Source organism: Crocuta crocuta, unplaced genomic scaffold (assembly GCF_008692635.1).
Source record: "Crocuta crocuta isolate KB4526 unplaced genomic scaffold, BGI_CrCroc_1.0 scaffold620, whole genome shotgun sequence".
Classification (NCBI taxonomy): domain Eukaryota; kingdom Metazoa; phylum Chordata; class Mammalia; order Carnivora; family Hyaenidae; genus Crocuta; species Crocuta crocuta.
In genome coordinates, this window is record NW_027527402.1 from 955,492 (window position 1) to 976,008 (window position 20,517).

The following is a 20,517-nucleotide window of genomic DNA, read 5'->3' on the forward strand; positions in this document are numbered from 1 at the left end:
GAGCCCCTCAGGTGCCCCTCCCTCAAGAGTCCATTAANGATTTCACCACAAGTATCTACAAGTGCAGAAAACTAGCCTAGACCACCAGAATGTCCGTCTACAGTTCTTTAGTTACCTGGAGAAAAGACTAAACCTAGCTTCAATTCCTTCCTTTTTCACCTCAACCCCCGCTCTGACTATAATCATCAGGGTCAATAGGGAAGGCTTTCTCCACAGGGAGAATGTGAACCATTGAGTAGGGGTCAAGCTCCTTCAGGCACACTTTCTAGTAACCACCTCACAGACAAGAAAACCGTTTTTGCCATTAAAAAACTTTATTTTTTTTTTTTTTTACAAAGAATACCCCCACTTGGGGTGAAAATATATTTGGTTAAGTACAAAATATAGTTCTTATCATACAAAAAGATAGACATTTAAAAAACAAAAAAAAAATGAAACCAAGTTCAGCCCACATACTTTTTCAGAAAAAGGTGGAGCTCAGTGCTCTGACACAGGACAGGGAGCAAAGTGCTAAGGCTGAGGGGCACTGACCAAGGCCGCAGTGAGACGGCTGTCAACACCCCGGTCCCCCCCGACACTGGCCCGGGAAGGAGGCTCTGGGGGCCGGGGTGAGGACCACCCGCTCAGGTCTGGAAGCTCCGATCACAGTGTTGGGGGCATCTTGGTCGAAGGCTCCTGCTGGGGGGTGGAGGCAGCACAGCGGGCAAGGCTGACAGCAGCAACCCTTCTCACACAGCGCGGTGTTAAGAGTGACAGCACTCCGGACACCGGCACAAAGTCTCCAAACTGAGGAGTAACACTTTCTTTTCTTTCTTGTCATCGTGCTTAGCCCTAGGGACATAGTAGACCAGTTTCTGCTTCCGTTTGAGAGGAAAAAAAAATTTTTTTTTTGCCAAGAACTAAAGTGCTAAGAATTACCACCTCAGAATCCATTCCAAGGAGTCACACGAAAGGAGAAACCCATTCTCCCACGTGAAAAGGTTTGCAACAGAACACAGTGCAAGAGGCTCTCCACATGGCTTTGGAGACCTGGGTGGGGCACCGGCCCGCTGCTTTACGTCACATTAAAGTACATTCTGAGCAAAGACAACCTTAGAACTGCTGCTTTTAATTCACATGGGAAGCTCCTCTCCAAAGTTCAAATCAAATCAGTTCTGCAAGGTTAAGTTTTTGGGTTTTTTTTTCCTTCGTCGTTAAGTGTAAAACAAAAGGCAACACTGATTTTAAGAACCTTCTTGTCCCAAAATTTTGGCCATAATTTTTTTTTTCCTTTTCGTCTCCCTAATTTGCTAAATTGGCTCTGCTCCACATGGCAGCACAGAGATACAGAAGACCATGTCAGGAGGCCATCCCTATCCCTTGTTTGAAACTACTAAGAATGCCTCAATTTTCAAGATCTGAGATAACGGGATGGGCCCAGGTTTTTGTAGTGCGTTTTCACAGTCATCCAGCAAACACTCCCGAATCGCGACGCCTCCCTAGCTGAGGACGAGCGTGCACCATTTTAAGGCCCAGGAGGCCGCCTGCCTGGACTTCGGAGGTTGGGGGGGGCCCAGGCCCCCGTGGAGAGACTGCAGAGTCTCTGGAAATGGAAGCGTCCAGGAAGAAAGGCAGAAAGAAATGAGGAACAGCTGCTGCTTTTCTTCCACAAGTTCACTCCACGTTGTTGTTGTTGTTGTTGCTGTTGTTGTTGTTGGTAACGCAGGGATCCACCTGGGGGCAGGGGGGAGGCGAGAAGGGAGAGAAAGCAAAGACCATTTTAGTTTGGGCAAGAACTGAAAGAACCACCCAGTTTAGCAATGCCTCCAGCTCAACTTCCTACGGAAGCTTGAAGAAAAAAACGCAGCGCCAGGATGACAGTTCTCACCTCTGTGTAGGTAGGTGGCGGCATGAACTTGAATTCGGGAGCATACATAAAAATAGGGCTGTCGGGAGTACTGTCCGTGTCATCCAGCAGAGGGGTGGTGGGGCTCTCCAATCGGTGGTCTTCAGGAATGATGTCCATATAGCAGGGAGGAGCTAGAAACAACACAGGTGTGAGAAGTCTGGCTGGGACACACCGGACCATCGCAGCTGCACAAACCCAAGGCGGAAGACAGCACAAGACTGGGCCTGGCTCACCTTCTGGGGTATCAGGGATGTTCAGATCTATCCAACTCATTTCAGAGCTGGTTCGGCTGGCCATGCTGGACGACCGGCTGCTCAGACCCGACCGGCTACCAATCACCAAGGGCAGATCAAGGATGACCTTCTTGGAGCCAGGGACACTGACGTAGATCTAGCAAGGAAGACGACCACCGGTTAGACCAGAGGTCTGCAGAAAACACTGCTACCTTGACCGGGGGACAACTTCTCTCCCCGACTCCACCCACTCACCAGTAAGGAGTATTCGACCCGCAGGATGTTGCAGCCCAGGATGGAAGGCCTGATCTTCTGCACCCGGAGCCTCTTGCCACGCCACGACGCACAGGTCCCCGAGATGATATGATTGCCTCTGACCGATGACAACTTCTGCGTCAGCACTTTGGTCTGGCCGTTGGCAAGGTAAGTGTGGCGGGCTACTATGGCAGCTTTGGGGACCACGATGCGGGAACACGTGTTCTCAAAGTCAGCATGGATAGAGATCTCATCACCTGAGGAGGAGAAAGATGAAGACTTCTTAGCTGACACTGGTGACAACTGATGACTTTTCTCCCGCCCCCTCCCCGACCCTCACTCCCACACCCGCAGTGTATCAATCTGCTGTTAAAAGGACTAAGCATCTACCTTCACAGAATCCTTTTCGGTCAATCTGGGCAGAGACAGACACTCGCCCATCAGGAATGAACATGCAAGAAACTTTCTTCTCCTTTTTAGCAGACACAGGAGCCTATATTGAATAGGGGTAAAAAGAGACTTTGAGAATTTCTAGAGATCCTTTCTCGGCTTTATTTTTTCCCCTTTCCACTCCTTACCTAGAACAGGCAACTCTCCCTCCCACCTTAGTAATTTAGGGCTGAATTCCCCAAAGTGCTTTGACCTAACCCCCAAGACACTTAATTTCTCATCCCTGAAACCCAAAAGAAGAGAATTTTAAAATGAACCTCACCATTAAATCAGGAGTATTGACATCCACGAGATCCATCACTTCGAAAATCTTCTTCGTCTCTTGGGTTGGCTGGCTGGGGCGATCGAGGAAAGCCTTCACCCAGTAGTCTACACACCCATATTTTCCTTTGAAGGATGTTCCCAAAGGCCTGTGCGTCAGGGAAAAACAAGCAGCTCATCAAAAATGCTCTCCAAGAACAGGAAGTGATCATAGGTGGGGGAAGAATTTGAGAGATTAAAAAAAGGTCCGAAAAGGCACTCAGCAGACACCTACCCCTCGGGAAGCTCAAAGCCGAACTTGTACTCGTATTTGTTTCCAGGTCTCATGATCACCAGCTCATTTTCACCTGAAATGAAAGAAAAGCGAGTAGCCCGTTAAGTTTCTCGTTACACTTAAAATGCAGTTGTGCGATAAGGAATTCTTGGGCAGCGTGCAAGCCTGCGGTCTGTGCTTCCCCCATTTTCATCTCCTATGTTCTAAAATGAGATTCTGATGCATTGTGCTCGGCAAAAAAAAAAAAAAAAAGTTACAAAGCCCTACAAGAATGAAAGGCTACTACCGTCTCAAACAGGAAGCGCGCAAAGAAGGAGCAACTTATGCACACCAAAAAAATCCTTAAATAGCTAAGGCACCATGCCCCAGGATCACCTTCAGAACACAACACTGTAGGAAACTGTACAAACGACCCCCTTTGGAGGAGTTTGCAAGTGAAAACTAAAAGAGGAAGCAGCACGGAATTCACGCCGCTGAACTTGGAACAGTTAGCATAGGCTCCAATGGTCAGTTTCACCTCTCTTCCCGAATGAGCTGCCACCCTCCCAGCAAAGCGCGGGCGCCGCTCACCTGCCGGCTGGTCCTCCAGGAGAAGCGTGTCTTCGTAGCGCAGGTACTCGGAGGTCTGTTTGCACTGCTGGGATCCCTGCATCCACAGCACCTTCGCCACTCCGCAAGCCAGGATCCTGACCGCTTTGACTCGGGTGACTTCACACACCTCCACTACCACCCGGCCAGCCACCTTCTCCCCACTGCCGTACACCTTTTCAGGGTCGTTAAAGACCACCTCGAAAGACTTGATCTTCTTGAACATCACCATGCTTGGGCTGGGTTGGCTTAGCAGTTAAAAACGGACGAGAGGCTGGGGGGGAAAAGTCCCCAATCCAAAAATTAACTCTACAGTAAATTAAGGGTATCTCACTCCCTTCCAACTCTCCGCTAGACTCGAATGAAGAGGTCAGAAAAAAAGGTAAGCTGCGGGTTCTGCCAAGGAATTTTCCCCCGAATCCGCTTTCTTTTCTTTCCCCCAACAGCTGGAGGAGCGCCCCGGATCGCGGCGGCGGAGCAACCCACACGCGCGGTCCGGCGAGAGGAAAGTAAGGTTTCTAACTGGAGCCGGAAACTGTTTTTATATAGTAGTGAGGCGAGCAGGGCCACGCGAGCGCTGGCCCGGAGGCTCGTGCTGCCCTCGTGCACAGCCCTCCCATTGGCTGCCCGGCCCTTGTTTACCAGGAGCCCAGCCAATCAGCGCGGCCGCAGCGGCGCGTGGACACGGTGTGCTCCTGGCGGGGAAAATGGTTGTTGTGCCCCGCTGCCTCGCTAGGAGGAGGGGGCGGAGGGGCTGCGAGCGGCTTCTCCCCCGCGCGGGAGGAAGCGGGGCGTCTCTGACCTTAACATTGATCGCAAGTTAATCAACGGCTGCTGGCCGTTGGCGGGTGGGTTGCAGATGCTTCTGGGCTGGGAGCGGTGTGCGAGGCGGGAGGAAAATGTGCTTAGGTGGGAATTTCGTGCCGAGCCTGAGCCAGTGCAATTAATTTAGGGGCGACCGTTTATTCCCGGCTCACAAGTCGCAAGTCCTGTGAAAAACAATCCCTTCGCTCCAATAATACTTCAGGATTGGGGCGGAGGCCAGGGAGCGCTGGTGGCGCTGCTCAGGAAGATCCCCCCTTTGTCCTTCTCTCGCCCCGCGTCTCTGTCAAACCCCCCAAATAAGTGTGACCGAAAAGGAGAACTTGTCATCCCTTGTAAACCTCTTTTCAGTCCTCAGGGTGCCGAGGGTCTGCGAGCCTGCTCGCCTCCCTGCCCCCTCTCCAGCCCCTCGGAGCCCCGGAACTGCGTGCCTGCGCTGTTCTCACCCCCTGTACCTTCTATTCTGTTCTCTGTGTTCTCTGGAACGTGGAAATAGGGCGTGTTCACATCCTGTTGCTTTATCCCCTCGTCTCTTCAGTTCCTGCCTGCAAAGCTGGGGAACATTTTATCTCCCGCCACAGTTACCTGTTATTCTTTAGTAAGGTGTGCTCTCTGGGCTCTGATATCTCTCTCTCTCCCCTGTTTCTTAGGAAAGGATAAAGGAAAAAAAGACGCTTCCCTTGTTTTAACCTTCTTCCCGAGTTACTTGTGCTCCTCTTACCTCCATCCCCTCTGAAAGTCACTAAATCACAGGTACATCCCTGGATCTGTTGCCCACACTCTTCGCAGCCTTCTAGTTCAAAGCTCTCTTGATTGTAACCAAAGCATCAGGGGAGAGATGCATTCCTGCTTGAAGAGCTTTCCTATCTTTTAAAAACACTCTTCTAAGCCCTTTAGAAATCCCAGTAAGGAAAGAGAAGACAAAGGGGTCACCGGGACACTCTGTGTTCAAGACGAAAGAGACTCTGACTCCTCACTTTGTGTTGTCCTTTGGCTCTCAGATAGGTTTCCCCCCGCCACACCCTCTGGCCATGGTGAGATGACTTAGGAGCTGAGTCCTGAGAAAGCATTCGTAAACACGTTCAGAAAGACTTGCGGAAATACAGGGATGTCCCCCCATGCCTTTTCTTCAATTCCTGGGCCCCTCCCAAGTCTGTGTTCAGGTATCAGGAGATTACTACCGCATTGTTTTTTTTAATGCTGGAAAGAGAACAAGCGTGCTGCCAAGACAGAGGGGGAAGTAAACGAGAAGTATTAGGATATACAGAAATCCTATTGTCAGCAAAAAGAAGGCTATTCATTGCCCTTAAGGATCCTTCTTCGTTCCTCATAAACCATAACTGGGCTGACACCCTACGGCTAGCAAGTTACAACCCAGCACGACTACTGAGCAAGCTCAAGACGCAGGCATCAAAACTCTGTTGGAAAGCGCGCGCGCACACACACACACACACACACACAGCAGCCCTAAGAAACACAAAAGGGAACATGTTGATCCTTGGGGTGTGTGGGTTTGAGGCAGCACCCTGTTTTAGAAAGTTAATCAACAAGGTGAGTTGTTTTTCAGTCTGTATCAGGAGTAGGCGGGTAGTACTCTCACTAAAATAATTTTTTTATTTAAAAAATTTTTGTTAATGTTTATTTATTTTTGAGACAGAGAGAGACAGAGCATGAGTTGGGGAGGGGCAGAGAGAGAAGGAAACACAGAATCTGAAACAGGCTCCAGGCTCTGAGCTGTCAGCACAGAGCCTGACGCGGGGCTCGAACCCACAGACCACGAGATCATGACCTGAGCCGAAGTCGGATGCTTCACCGACTGAGCCACCCAGGCGCCCCGAAAATAATTTTAAAGATTCAAAACTGTGTCTTCTGGGAGAACTTTTAGTTTGATGGGCATGACAGGGTACACAGATAGGAAACGTCCGAATGTTTACAAAGAAATACATGAGTCAGTATTGTTAAACAGTGCCTGGCATTGTAGCTACATCAATTTTGAGGGGAAAGGAGGAGAGGTGGGCAGAAATAGATCAGGGTGGTGTTGATTTAGGACGTCTTAGGGAAAAGGGAATGCTGGTGTGTATTTGGGCACATCTATAAAGGGCTGCATTTTTGGGGGGTTTTAAAAATCGTCAAGCAATCCTCTCTTGCTCTAAGTTCCTCTCTCAGGCTCAGTTGTTTTTCTCTTTCCCAGATTGCAGAACTCAGTACAGACCACTTGTTTGCTCTGTGCTATGCCTGGGTTCCCTTAAGTGCCAGAAAACTATTTGGCTTTGGCCGCGAGCAGCTGCCCGCCAGGACCCTGGCCAAGGCATGTTCTGAAACGAAGCCCTCTTGGACAGAGTTGTTTACGACCTTTCACCCTATAACCCGGTATTCTGTTAAAAATCTCCTCCCTGATCCCTCTTTCTCAGTTCCTGAGTCAAAGAAAGAAAAATCTTTTAAGTTCCTGTCCTGAAAGCAGGGCACAAACAGTCGTGGGGCCCGGTGTGTGTGTGGGGGGGTGCCAGCAGCTGGCGGTGGCTGGGTGGGGGAGGGCACGTCCAGGAGGAACCCCGAAGCAGGGCCAAGTCCAGGAGTTTTCTAAGTTAGATCATCTTTACCTGCACCTTCCCCACCCTCTTAATCTCTGTGCCAATAAAAAGCCAAGTGGTGATTGTTGTTTGTTTTACTGGAGTTGGTTGACTAAAGCCAGAACTTTCGGGGAGGGAAGTGTCCTTCCTACTCTGTTGCCAGCCAGGGTCAAAGTGCTGGTTACATTTCTCTCTTCTTTCACTTCTGGCCTGAGAAACACTGAGAACTCTGAAGTTCCTAATGCAAAACAAGCCCCTTTCTTTGTCATCTCCACTCTGTGAACTTCCCTTTACCTGTGTCCATTGAGCTTTCCTATTTTTCCCCCGGCAGTGTTAGTTTAGAGGCAAATAAAGATCCAAAGGAAGTGTGGGATTCCAGACTGCCCAACTGTGGAATACACCTCTGGGTCATGAATAAGAATATATTAATCATTATACAGCATCTGGATTTCAAAGTGACTTTATTTTGGTCATTTATTGGGCACCTATAATGGACCAAGACCTCAACATAGTTATTTCAATCACATTTTATTTATAAGTACATCTGTCATCTTGTTCCAGAAAGGACTTAAGGTTAGATCATTCCATTGCATTCTCACAATGACTCCGTGACTCAGGGTTGATTAAGTCGGGCTAAAAGGGTTAAGTAATTTGCCTTGAGGTCACAAATTTTGTAAACCGAGCAAGATCTTGAACCCAAGTTTGTCTGGTCTGAAGTACTGAACGTTTTCTAATGTGTTGTCCTGCCTCTCGGGGCTTTAACACATTGGTTGTAGTGTTTTTTGTTTTTTAAGTTTATTTATTTATTTTGAAAGCCAGTGAGAGCAAGGGAGGGAGGGGCAAAGGGGGCGGGAGATAGGGAATCCCAAGCAGGCTTCACACTGCCAGTGCAGAGCCCAATGTGGGACTCGAACTCGAGAACTGGGAGATGGTGACCCGAGCCGAAACCAAGAGTCAGAAGCTTAATACCAAGCCACCCAGGTGCCCCAGTGCTTTAACACATTATATGTTGTTTACTCCTTACTCTAAAGGATTCATAATATTTTAGTGTCAAAGGGGAGTCTTCGCAGTCTTTAAAAAAAAACAACGGCAACAAAACAAAAATCAAGACCTAGGACATAAAGCTAATAACCCTGGATTCTAAACGCTTAATGTAGAGCTCCTGCCTCTCCCATGCTTAGTGAGGGTTCTTGGTTTTTTTTAGTTTAGCTTTAATTATTAAAAATTCTTTATGTGGGGCACCTGGGTGGCCCAGTTGGTTAAGCATCCAACTCTTGATTTTGGCTTAGATCATGATCTCCCCGTTCATGGGATCAAGCCCCCACACTGGGCTGGGCGCTGACAGCATGGAGCCCGCTTGGGATTCTCTCTCTCTCCCTCTCTCTCTGCCCCTCCCCCGTTCACGCTTGCTGTCTACTTCTCTCAAAAAAAAAGAAAAAAACACATTTTTTTCAAGGTTTCCAGAAGAAACCAGAGTGGGGTTTTTTGGCCTTATTGTCCTGGACTCTTACATAATTTGAAAACTGCCATCTTTTAAAACGTTAAACATTCATCTTGACTTTTGGACACTTTTCTCCTTTTCTGGCAACTTCTTTTTTCTCTGCCCTCTGAAAGCTTTACTTGAGGACTTGTCCTTGGCCCTCCCCTTTTCTTCCTTTATGTTTTCCTCTTCAGTCTGTACATCACTTGTGTAAAATTTGTGCTATGCCCTTAGCTTGGCTCCAGAGTTTCAGCTAGCATCTCAAATTCACCTTGTCCCGTATAGAATTCATCATCTTGCCCCGCTGTGATCAAACTCCGCTCTTCCCTTTAATTCAGTTCATGGAACCATTCTGTATTCCCTCACAATTCTCAAGGTTTAAACTCTAGGAATTGGTTTTGATTCCTTCCTCTGTAACAGTCCCCACATCCAATCAATTGCCAAATTCTGTTGAGGCCATCTTCCCAGTGTTTCTAGAATTTACCCCTTATTCATGATTCCACTGCCAGCACTCTGGTTCATGTCCTTGTACCTCTGCCTCCATTATTTTAACACGTTGTAAATGAGCTTTCCGGTATAATCTGTAGACCACAAGTAGAGTAATGGAACAAAATTGAATTCCTGTCTGTTCCTGGGATGCTCCAAGACCCACTGATTACCGAATCAAATCCAAATGCTTCAACCTGGCCTTTAAAGCCTTCACAAATTGGCCTCATCCCTGCTTTCCAGTCCCATTTCCCACAACTTCCTCATGAATGTACCCTCTACCTCGGCCAAACCTGAGTACTCAGTGTTCCCCTAACACATCCTTCTCTGCCTCTGCGCCTTTGGTTATGCTCTTCTCTCTACCTGGAATGCCTGACCTTCCTCCCCCACCTCTGATTTTTGAAGTCCTATCAACTCTTCCATAGACAGCCAAAGGACTTTTCCTCTATGAAACCTGTCTTGATTCCCAGCCACCTCATCTTACACCTTACAACCCAACAGAATTTCATTTCACTCTCTTCTGAGTGCTCCATGACACAAATGTTATTTATAGTTCTCATATAAAACCTACATGTAAATTTCCTATTCATTCCTAGGTAATGAATGCCTAGAGAGCAGGAACTGTGTCCTTTTTTATCTTTGTGTTCTTCATAGAATCTAGCAGGGTACCTCTGGTAGAGTAAGTATATTATTAAATACAAATGGAATTGATGGGGGTGCCTGGGTGGCTCAGTCAGTTAAGCGTCTGACTTCAGGCCAGGTCATGATCTCACGGTTCGCGGGTTCAAGCCCTGCATCAGGCTCTGTGCCGACAGCTCAGAGCCTGGAGCCTGCTTCTGATTCTGCGTCTCCCTCTCTCTCTCTCTGGCCCTCCCCCACTCATGCTCTGTCTCTCAAAAATGAATAAAATTTAAAAAAAAATTTAATGGACTTGATAGATTGGAGTATACCTCTAGAATACAGTATGCCACTAATCAGAACCTAGTATTGTTTCTTATCAGTGTTAGACTATAAACTTTAGTTCCCTCTGCTATACTGTAACTTATATAACAAGTCCTCCCTCAAAGCCTATGGCTCAATCATGTAGCGGGTCAAAGGTAGTAAGGCAGTGAGAGGCGATGGTTTGTTTTTCTGGGGAGAAAACTGGACTATGTTGATATTTATAAGCATGAGAGAGATGGGACATTGTGTGCTTAGCCCAACTTCCTCTTTTCTAAGAATTTTTTTCTTACCCAATTTGGTAATCCATTTGGCTCAACCCTGCCACCCAGAGGGTGAACTAACGTACTGTCAAGATCTTTAGTCCAAGGATTGTCTCAAAGGCACGGAAGCTTTTTTGAGACCTGAAACCCTGAGTAACAAAGATGATTCTTTGATTGTGAGAAGAAGCAACAGAGGAAGGACTGTGATATTCGTGACTGAGAGAAAGAAACTATATATTAAACCGGTTTTCTCTTTTTTTTTATCCAGACTGGCACTTAACAATACTTTGTTAGTAGCATTTTATAGTGTACATAGAGCTCTTTATACATGTGCATCATTAAGCAATTGTGTAAACATTTGATTCTCACTAAATAGGCAGGTAGACATTTTGCAGAAGAGAATATTGTGATTCAGAGAGCTCAAATGATTGCCTAAGGTCACACAGCGAGGACAAAATTCATCTGACATATATATGGCTGAAAGATCTCTTGAATAGTGCATCTCTGCTCCTTAAAGAAAAGAAAATTCAGGGGGTTGCCTGGGTGGCTCAGTCAGTTGGGCAGCTGGCTCTTGATTCCAGCTCAGGTCAAAATCTCAAGGTTGGTGGGGTTGGGCCCATGTTAGGCTCTGCGCTGGGTGTGGGGCCTGCTTGGGATTCTCTCTCTCTCTCTCTCTCTCTTTCTGCTTCTTCCCTGCTTGTGTGTGGTCACTCTCAAAAATAAATAAAACTTAAAAAGAGAGATCTTGCCACCAGTAACAACATAGATGGACAGACAGATTATTATGCTAAGTGAAGTAAGTCAGAGAAAGACAAATACCATATGATTCTACTTCTATGTGGAATCAAAAAACAAAACTAATGAATGAACAAATAAGGAGAAACAGACCCATAAATACCGATGGCTATAAAAGGGGAGGGAGCAGAGATGGACAAAATGGGTGAAGGGGTGGGAGGTACAGGCTTCCAGTTACAGAATGAATAAGTCCCAGGATGAAATTAAAGCATAGGGAATATAGTCGATGATGTTATAATTGTTGTGTGGTGATAGGGGGTGACTACCCTTGTGGTGATCACAGCCCTTACCTATAAACTTGTTGAATCACTGGGTTGTACGCCTGAAACTAATATAACATTGTGTGTCAGCTATATATGCGTGTAGGTATATATGTGTATATGAAATGTTGGCTCTTTGAACCAATAGCAGAAAATGATTCCAAAATCATAAGCCCTGTAGTGAAGGCAGAGTCCAATTATCTTGCCTGATTTCTCTTTCGCTTTCTCAAAGTCCACCCTCCATTCACCAGTTTTATCTCAGGAAACATATGTAACTTATTTCTTCCTATTGGGAAGGATGATTGATAATTGGGTTTGGGAGTAGGCAGAAAAATTGAGGAAGGCCTTTTATTTTCTAATGCTTTGCCTTCTTTTCTTTTCCCTAATGCTGGTAGTTTCCTGGCACTGATTTTTGAGAACTGTAATTACCGGACCACAGAAATGATCTGTTTCCTTTAGAAGAAGCATGGGAAGGAATTTGCCATAAAGCATACAAGGTGGGTGAAGCGGGTAGGGATGTGTTCAGTGGACCTCAACTGGTTGAGGTCGCCTCAAGTTTAAGAAGTTTGGGGAGGGAGGCACCTGGGTGGCTCAGCCAGTTAAGTGTCCGACTTCTGCTCAGGTCGTGATCTCACAGTTTGTGGGTTTGAGCCCTGCATCAGGCTCTGTGCTGACAGCCAGGTCAGAGCATGGAGCCTGTTTCAGATTCTGTGTCTCCCTCTCTCTGTGACCCTCCCCTGCTCCCTCTCTCTCTCTCAGAAATAAATTTAAAAAACACGAAAATTTTTCAAAAATAAATAAACATCAAAAATTTTTAAAAAGAAGTTAAGGGGGAAATCTCAGCACTGGCTAAGGTAGGAATGCCCTCCCTTTTAAAAATCAAAAATAATGTAACAAAATGTAGTTAAAAATCACATCATATTTAGCGCTTACGCAAAAAACATCAATTCTTATGCCCTCCTCCCTCCCACTGAGATGTTCAATAGCGTTTCTTCCAATTCTTCTAGCCTGTTTATCTAGTATTCCCTTTATATTTCTAGGTGATACGTTTCTTTTACTTCTTAATTTAGAAATAGTGGGCACAGCTTTTACTTTTTTGTTATAGTAATTGAAGTGTCAGCTGTCACCGCACATTCTATACCTGTCTTCTCTTTCCTGTCACCTCATTTTCCTGAGGGGTAGGTAGATCACAGTTGCCGCTGTATCACTAGTCAGTGTTTACATTATTGCCTCGGCGTAAATAATACCCACCGTGGAGCCAGGTAGTGTATTTTCGTTGTTTCGGGTCTTGAACAACCCTTAGTTTGTTGGGAAGTTATAATCATTTATTTAAACCATTTATTGGTACATTGGTACCAATATAGGTACAATTGTGTACCTATCTTCAATTTATTCCTGAAATGCCTATTCTGTCAAATGTTTATGAGAATTTTCTCTCAAATGACCAACCTACCTAATAATCTAAGAAATCCATTTTTCTTTCTCAGGGAGACGTACTGCATCCCCACCTGTCTTTCAGGTCACCACCGCCACCTGCTGGCTGTTGGTGGAAGGAAAAGACGGAATTATGAAGGGCAGGACTGATGTTTTTAAGCCAGAAAATGTCCTTTACTAAACGGGGCTGACCTTTAGAATGACAAACTGGGGAAGAAATAAAATCATGAAATATTCTCTTTTCCTTGCCCCATTATCCTCCTCTTTTCTTTCTCTAGAAGAAGGAAAGTTTGTTCTAATCTTCCTTAGGTTTTATTTTTTGCTGTTTTGTTTTCTAATCTTTCTTTTGATTCTGTGGTCATCCTAAGCCTTTGTCCGATCCAACAAAGGAAAAGGGGAAGATGAGCGACCTGCTTTTTAAAAAAAATTACAGCTTGGGGTGCTGGGGTGGCTCAGTGGGTGACTCTGGATTCTTTGGCTCAGGTCATGATCTCACGGTTTGTGGGTTCGAGCCCCGCATGGGGCTCTGTGCTGATGGTGCAGAGCTTGCTTGGGATTCTCTCTCTGCCTTCTCTCTGTCCCGCCACCCCTGTTCTCTGTCTCTTTCTTTCTCTCTAAAAATAAATAAACTAAAAAAGTTTTAATTACAGGTTTATTGGTTATACCTGATGTCTAATAAACTACACATATTTAAAGTATATACAGTCATGGATTTTGACATATGTATACCCAGGAGATTGTTACCACAATCAAGTTAATGAACATGTTACTCTCAAAATTTCTCTTGCCCCTTTGTAGACCATCCCTTCCCCCTTTCACCCATTCCCAAACTATGTATCAGTTTGCATTGTCTAAAATTTTATAAAAATGGAAGCACACAGTATACACTCTTTTGTTGTTGCTGTCTGGATTCTTTCCTTGCATGATTATCTTGAGATTCATCATGTTATTATATGTATTAGTAGTTTATTTCATTTTATCGCTGATATTCTGCAGTACGGATTAATACAACTGGTATGTCCATTCATCTGTGAATGGCCATTTGGGTTGTTTCCAGTTTCTAATTTTGTTGGTCATTACAGAGAAAAAGGTAACGAACATTTGTACGCAAGTCTTTGTGCTGATGTGTTATCATTTCTCTTGGATCAATACTCAGGAGTAGGATGTTTAGATCATACGGTAGTTGTATGCTTGACTTTAAAGAAATTGCCAAACCATTTTTATAAAGTGGTTGTACCATTTTACATGTGCACCAGCAGCTTGTGAGAGCTCTGCTTCTTGCCAACACTTGATATGGTCAGTCTTTTTAATTTTAGCCAATCTCATGGTTGAGTAGTGTTTTCTCATTGTGACTAATATGACTTGCATTCCCTTCATGACTAATGATGTTGAGCATCTGTTCATGTGCTTGTTTCAAGCTACCCATTTTTAATGTTTTGTTTTTTGTTTTTGTTTTCTGAGAGAGAGAGATACAGGCGCCCCATCAAGCTACCCAGTTTTAAATACTTCCTTGTAATAAGGCTTAACCTTACATTTGGGCAAAGGAAACAGTGTTACATGACAGGTGCCATGAAAGAATCTCATTCACCACTTGGCTATGAAATTCTTAACTGATTTGAAATTCCCACACCTGAGAGATAAAGTTACTCTTTTGAGTTAAGAGAACCAATATAAGGAGCACATTTTTAAAATTATTTTTTTTAATGTTTATTCATTTTCAAGAGACAGAGCATGAGCAGGGGAGGGGCAGAGAGAGAGGGAGACACAGAATCCAAAGCAATCTCCGGGCTCTGAGCTGTCAGCATAGAGCCCGACACTAGGCTCGAACCCATGAACCACGAGATCATGGCCTGAGCCAAAGTCAGATGCTTAACCAACTGAGCCACTGAGGCGCCCCAGAAGCACTTTCTAAAGAAAGATTTTTTTGAGGAAAAAATGAAGGGACAGCCTTGGACACCGTCATCTCCGCCATTCTCTTCCAGTAGAACAGATGGCTTTCTAGATTCGCTGCAGGTCATTTCAGAAAGCGTGGAGACTGTGCTTTGGGGGAACAGCAGAGTGGCTGTAGTCCTTAGAGGAAACAGAGGAGGGAATAGGGGATGAAGACGTGCAAAGAGATTTGAAATGGCAAAGCCTGGTAAGCACTGGGAGGATTCAGGGGGTTTATGATCAGGTGGGTGATAGAGAAGAGGAAGTGCAGTGGGAACACCTGATTAGGCCAGGAAAGGCAGACCCTACACAATGGCGTACCTGAAGGGGGGGACAAAGACCAGAAACTGGGGACATGCTGAATATAATCGTTACCATCTTCATAGATTTGTTTGAGTAGCACCCGCTACTTTAGAACATCCTGGGCTAGAAGAGCTTCTATTCCCAGTGTTCTCTCCTACAAACTAGATTCCTTCAACTTTGGGCTTCTGCTCCTCCTCTCTCCAGCCCTCCAAAGTCACTTGTGGGGGTGGCAGCCATGGCCACAGCTCCACTCCCTTGCCCACCTCCACACCCAGAATCTTTAATGGCCCTCTGTTTCCTTGACAACACAGCGTAGTGATTAAGAGTTAAGGCTCTGGAGCCCATCTGCCTGGGTTCAACAATTATTGTCAATTAATTAATTACTGCTCAGCATTTATTAGCTGTATGACTGTGGGCAAGTTGGTTAATCTTGCTGTGCCTCCATTTCCTTATATAAAAGTAAAAATGAGAATATTACCTTCCTTAGAGAGCTGTGAGAATTAAATGAATTTATATTTTTAAAATGTTTAGAACATTGCCTGGTAGGTTTTAAGCTCTAATAAGTGTTAGCTATTAATTTAAACTCCGTGGACCCACTTTCAAGATGCCTGCAATTTGGCCTCTGTCCATCTACCTTTCGATGCCATTACTTCCTATCTACTTCATTTGGGTTTTGCTGGTTTCCTTGCTGAATCATGAATCTATGCATAACTCCAAATGGTTTCCATTGGACCCAGAAGGTCCTGAACAATTCAAATCCTATCCAATCATCAAAGATCACTTCAAATCCCATCTCTTCTATTATCTCTTATTATTATTTCCTTAGTTCGAATCAACTATCTTCCCCTCGGAATTAATAGCCTATAATTATCCCACTAATAGCCTATAAGCATCCTGAGGGCAGAAATAATATCTGATACTTCTAGGCCATCTTTCAGTGGAGTGAATACATTGCCTGTACTCCATTTCAAGCATCCGTAAAGAGATTCCTCATAGGCAACAGAAGACAGTGTGAAGAATTCATAGCTTTAGTAACAGATTGTTTAGGGGTGGGTTGCTAGCTTCTTTCCTTTCTGCGCCATCCTCCAAAGGCCGAGATACCCTCCTCCTAAGACCCCCCCATGACCCCTGCTTCATTTCTGAACCGAGAAAGCAGGACACCTCTTACCCACTTATATTAGTCAAATAAATCCCATCTTTAATCATTTCCTCCTCTTTCCATTTTCCAAGAGAAAAATAGCATTAGATCTTTGAATCTCTCATAGATAGTGATCACGTTTTCCTCTTTCAAGTCTTTCCTCTCAAAAGTCTAAACCTTTAAGTGTTCTCCTGGTCATCAGGACGCCTATAACCTCTACATTTGTTGGGGGTGACTTCAGGAGTAGATGGACTAGAATAGTTTGCATATCATAACGGACTGGGAATATGGAGAAAGAGCCCCCACAGAGGTCTAGACTGCAGAAGCTTTGTCCAGAACCTTTATCCCAGGATCATTTCAGTGCAGGACTGCAGCCTTATCTGACTCTGGTTAAATGTCATCATTTCCCTTGTCTTCTAATGACTACTGTTTCCTCCCATGATTCCCTGCGTTCTTCTCTGCCAGTCTCTATGCCCAGATCATTTCCAAACCAGTCATGGGGTCGCAGGCCGTGCTACTGAGCGCAAAGCCACAGAACAAAGAGCCCGGAAACGAGTGGGGCTGGGAGGGTTCCTGAGGAAAGAGGAACCCCGGCATCCGAGGGGAAGAGGTGTAGCGTTTCTAAGTCTGGCAGGAAGGCTCGGGCATCCTCCAGAGCTTCCTGAGCCGCCACAGTGAAGTTGGGGTCACCGGAGATCAAAACATCAAAGACACACGAGTGGAAATAAGCGTCTTCCACTGGCAGCCCTTCCTTGCACAGCCGCCTGGCGGTATCGACGGTCAGAGCTCCCCGTCGACTGCGCTCCGAGCGAGAGAGTCGCTGACTTGGGGGGCACCCCCCAACACAGAGCTGGAGGTCCTGCTCGGCCGAGAAGGCCCGGGCCACGTCCTCCGCTACCTTGATGGAGAAGGACAGCTGCCCAGCTGTCTGCCGAATGATTATGGTTGTACCGATATAGGCGGCTCGGATCTCCACGTGGGTCCCAGGGTCGGCAGTTCGAATGGACAGGCTGGAGCCCCCGGGGCGGTCACCTCCATTGACCGACCCGTCTTCAAAGGCTGCCGGGAGGTTGCCCACCTCAGCCTGGTACACCTTCTGATCAATGCACTCCTGCATGTTCTTAAATATAATGGTGAGCTGTGAGGGCAAGAGAGAAGACAGTTCATTTGGGGCCGAGTGCCTGCACCCCTCCCTCAAGAGNATCCCTTTCCTGCTCCACCCCTCCCCCGCCTTTTTGGTCTCAATCTCAGCCACTCACAGAAGACAAAGTTTCCCTTCTGTAACGTCTCAACTTTGGGCTCCTCAGCTCTCCTCTCAATGTTCTCTGGTATTTTCTGCATTTGGGTGGTTCTCTTAANNGTTGCTGTGCCACCGTGGGGGGATGGGAAGGAGTAGGCACCGTGGGTGACCACGGGAGGGTCTGGAGTTGCTGCTGAGTCCCTGACCTTCCGGGTGGCGGTGGCGTTGGCTCCCGACGCCACGGGGGAGCTGGTGGCCTGGACAAAAAGGAAGTCATTATCCAGCAGGGGCCAGGCTCCTTGGACACGGCACGTGTGGAAGTGATGGTGAAAGCTGCGCACGTGGGGGTCCCCGAAGGAGGCGCAGTGCAGGAAGCCCGGGGGACGGCTGTGCAGCCGGGCAAACTGGCCCTCGTAGTCACAGGGGTCCGGGGCCGGGGTGCCGGAGGAGCGGGCGGGGCCTGCGCCTGGGAGGGCGGGGCCGCGCGGCGGGGGCGGAGCCGNAGAGGCCGCCAGAGCCCCCCCCTCCACCCCGGCCCCCTCCTCCTGCTCCTCCTCCTCGCAAGGCTCCCGGCGAACCCCCGCCTCTAAGGCTCAGGGTGGACGATACATACTCGGCATTGCAGCGGAGTATCTTGCATTGAGAATGAGCTGAGGATGAAGGGAGAGGGCTGTGAGACGGCCCCTGGATCCCCGCTGAACTCTCCCAAAACGGATGACGGGGGTTCCAGCTGTTCCCCAAACCCGACTGATCCCCAGGTTCAGTCCCGTCCTGGCCTCCAGCCCCCCAGCTCCCTAGTCCTGGGTTCGCTCAGTCTTGCTAAAAATGTGTTCGCCCGCTAGATCTCTTCTCCCTGTACATTACGCGCTTTTCCAGAGCTCTTCCCCAAGGCGAATGGGAAATTTAAAAACATATCCGCTTGAGAGTCCAGCGCGTGACTGGAACCCCCCAGCACCCCTCGCTTGTCCTCACCCACGCTCACCTGCCCACCCCTTGCACAGCAGCAGGCCCTCCAGGTTCCCCAGCCCTTCCCTAGCCCTTCCTTACCATGTCCACAGAGGAGCAGCAGGAGGGTGAGAGTGCTTAGAGTTGGGGGGCTGCCCTGGGGGGACCGGCCTGGATCCCCCATACCTATCCGGCCAGGTCCCCCCAGGCTCCGGCTCTTTCCAGCTGATGACCTTCCTACCTAGTGAATTTTGACCGGACTTCCTGTAAGGGACTGAAAAAAGAGATGTGGCTGGGCATGGGAAGAGAGAAGAGTTGAAGGTCATTCAGGATGATGTGAAGAGACTCTGGGAAGATCAGCAAGAGGACTAGCAGCTGGAGTCTGGGGAGAATGGGGCTCCCCACACTGTAAGTGTGGCTGTTAAGCCTCTGTGTCCTGCTCTTGTGGCCACTTTCAGGTCCCTTATGCAATACCCTGAGGTGGGGGTGGAAGGAAGGTTGACTAGACNAGGCGGGGGGGGCGGGTAGAGCAGAGTCCACTGTATTGCCCCATGCTAAGCTATCAAACAGCAGAAGTGTCCAAAAGAAAAAAGAGGGATCGTGGGGTCGGATCAGACTCCAGTCATCCCAGTGGGTTCCTCATTAGAATTAGGATCCGAAATGACTTCAGTATTTGCCCCTCCCCATCTGGAGGTGACACCCTCCAGGGGTATTTCATTTGTCTTCCTCCTTTGCGTCAGGATTTTTTTTGCAAGGAGTGAGGGCGGAATTCCCATCTCTCTCTGGAATCTGAACATCTTTACATGGAAAGGGACCGATCTCTTTCATCAACTGAGAGAGCTAAGATTCTATAAAATCCTTCTCTCTCGTGAAATAACAGGATGCAAACCAAGCATGCAAACCAATATTTGTTTGTGCTGCGTCAACAGTTCTTGTATTTTTTTTTTTTTATTTTGCCAAACCTGACTGAAGAACCACTCTTTTCATCAGTCTTCCCTTTGCAAATTCAGAAGTTCTCAGTCCTTTGCTGAGGACAGGCCTTTGGGGAGGGGCTGAATTTCTCTTGACAAACTCCCCTTTCTCGGGGTGAGGGTATGACTGAGGTAAGAGTCATGCAGGAGGGAGAAAAGGAAGGTGAGACTACAGTGTGGGAATAAGTCATTTACAAGCAATAGCCCCCAGCTTTGGAAGGCCAGTGTGAAGGGCACTGCTGAGTAGAGGCAGGGTGGAAGGCCATCAGTGACTAATCATCTGAGGCTAAATTTGGCCTTGGTGAGAAAACCACAGAATAGGGGATATGGGAAACTCCTCAAACTTCACCAAGAGTCTGAAGCAACAGGGTAAGGAGAGAGCTAAAAGAGCCAGAGGAGAGATGGAAGACTAAACTCTAAGAGGCCAGTGGCCATCAGCCAGAAAGAAATGAGACAGGAGGAGAAATGGAGACGAGTCACCTTGGTATGAAAGAGATCCTAGCTTTTGGCCCAGAGAAATTCAAGTAGGTGTCGTAATTTTATGAAAGTCTAACTTCATTCCAAAAGCTTATTAAAGGCATTGCAGTTTCATTTCGACTTACTGTTTCCAGGGGTCAAACATTACTCTGATATCCAATTCTCCAGCCATGACTGCCTACTCTGTCGGTCAGCTCCGGCCAGGGGATCCCCGTCTCTCTCTCCATGTCTCCCCCAGGTCCCCAGACCGGCTGCAGTCTCACTGAGGTCAGGGAACCAGAGAAGGTTTGGTGTGGGGGGAAGGTGGAGTAAATGGTTGGCCAGAGTACTGGACAGCTGAGCGGGGGAGGGAGGTGGCTACTGAGTTGACTGTTTTAAAAATAGTTAAGTCCAAAATCCCAGGAACGTTAGTGGGGGTAGGGTATGGGGGGGGGGAGAGTAGAAGGATTAGAAAGAATATAGAACATAGGGTGCCAAGTGGGGAAGGGGGGAGAGAAATCTCATAGGCAAGTCAGA

General features: G+C 47.1%; 2 protein-coding genes across 2 annotated transcripts; both read right to left on the reverse strand.

The window, feature by feature from the left end:
* Positions 1 to 872: 872 nt before the first annotated feature.
* TXNIP (thioredoxin interacting protein) lies at positions 873 to 4,451 on the reverse strand. The gene is made up of 8 exons (XM_077753669.1): positions 3,932 to 4,451; positions 3,362 to 3,434; positions 3,089 to 3,236; positions 2,767 to 2,869; positions 2,377 to 2,633; positions 2,122 to 2,278; positions 1,868 to 2,019; positions 873 to 1,713 (listed from the first exon to the last, which is right to left on the reverse strand). The coding sequence occupies exons 1-8, from the start codon at positions 4,179 to 4,181 to the stop codon at positions 1,654 to 1,656; spliced, it is 1,200 nt and encodes a 399-aa protein (XP_077609795.1). The 5' UTR covers positions 4,182 to 4,451; the 3' UTR covers positions 873 to 1,653.
* Positions 4,452 to 14,680: 10,229 nt separating this feature from the next.
* HJV (hemojuvelin BMP co-receptor) lies at positions 14,681 to 18,737 on the reverse strand. Its single transcript, XM_077753720.1, is given in 4 exon segments — positions 14,681 to 17,506; positions 17,815 to 18,112; positions 18,114 to 18,258; positions 18,656 to 18,737. Coding segments are annotated over 4 exon segments (1,149 nt in total). The 3' UTR covers positions 14,681 to 16,882.
* Positions 18,738 to 20,517: the final 1,780 nt, after the last annotated feature.

Coding starts and splice junctions, on each gene's coding strand:
- TXNIP (XM_077753669.1), bottom strand. CDS start 4,181: ATGGTGATGTTCAAGAAGATCAAGTCTTTCGAGGTGGTCTTTAACGAC. Junction 2,279..2,376: donor GGGTCGAATACTCCTTACTG/GTGAGTGGGTGG, acceptor CTTCCTTGCTAG/ATCTACGTCAGTGTCCCTGG. Junction 2,020..2,121: donor CATCCCTGATACCCCAGAAG/GTGAGCCAGGCC, acceptor TGTTGTTTCTAG/CTCCTCCCTGCTATATGGAC.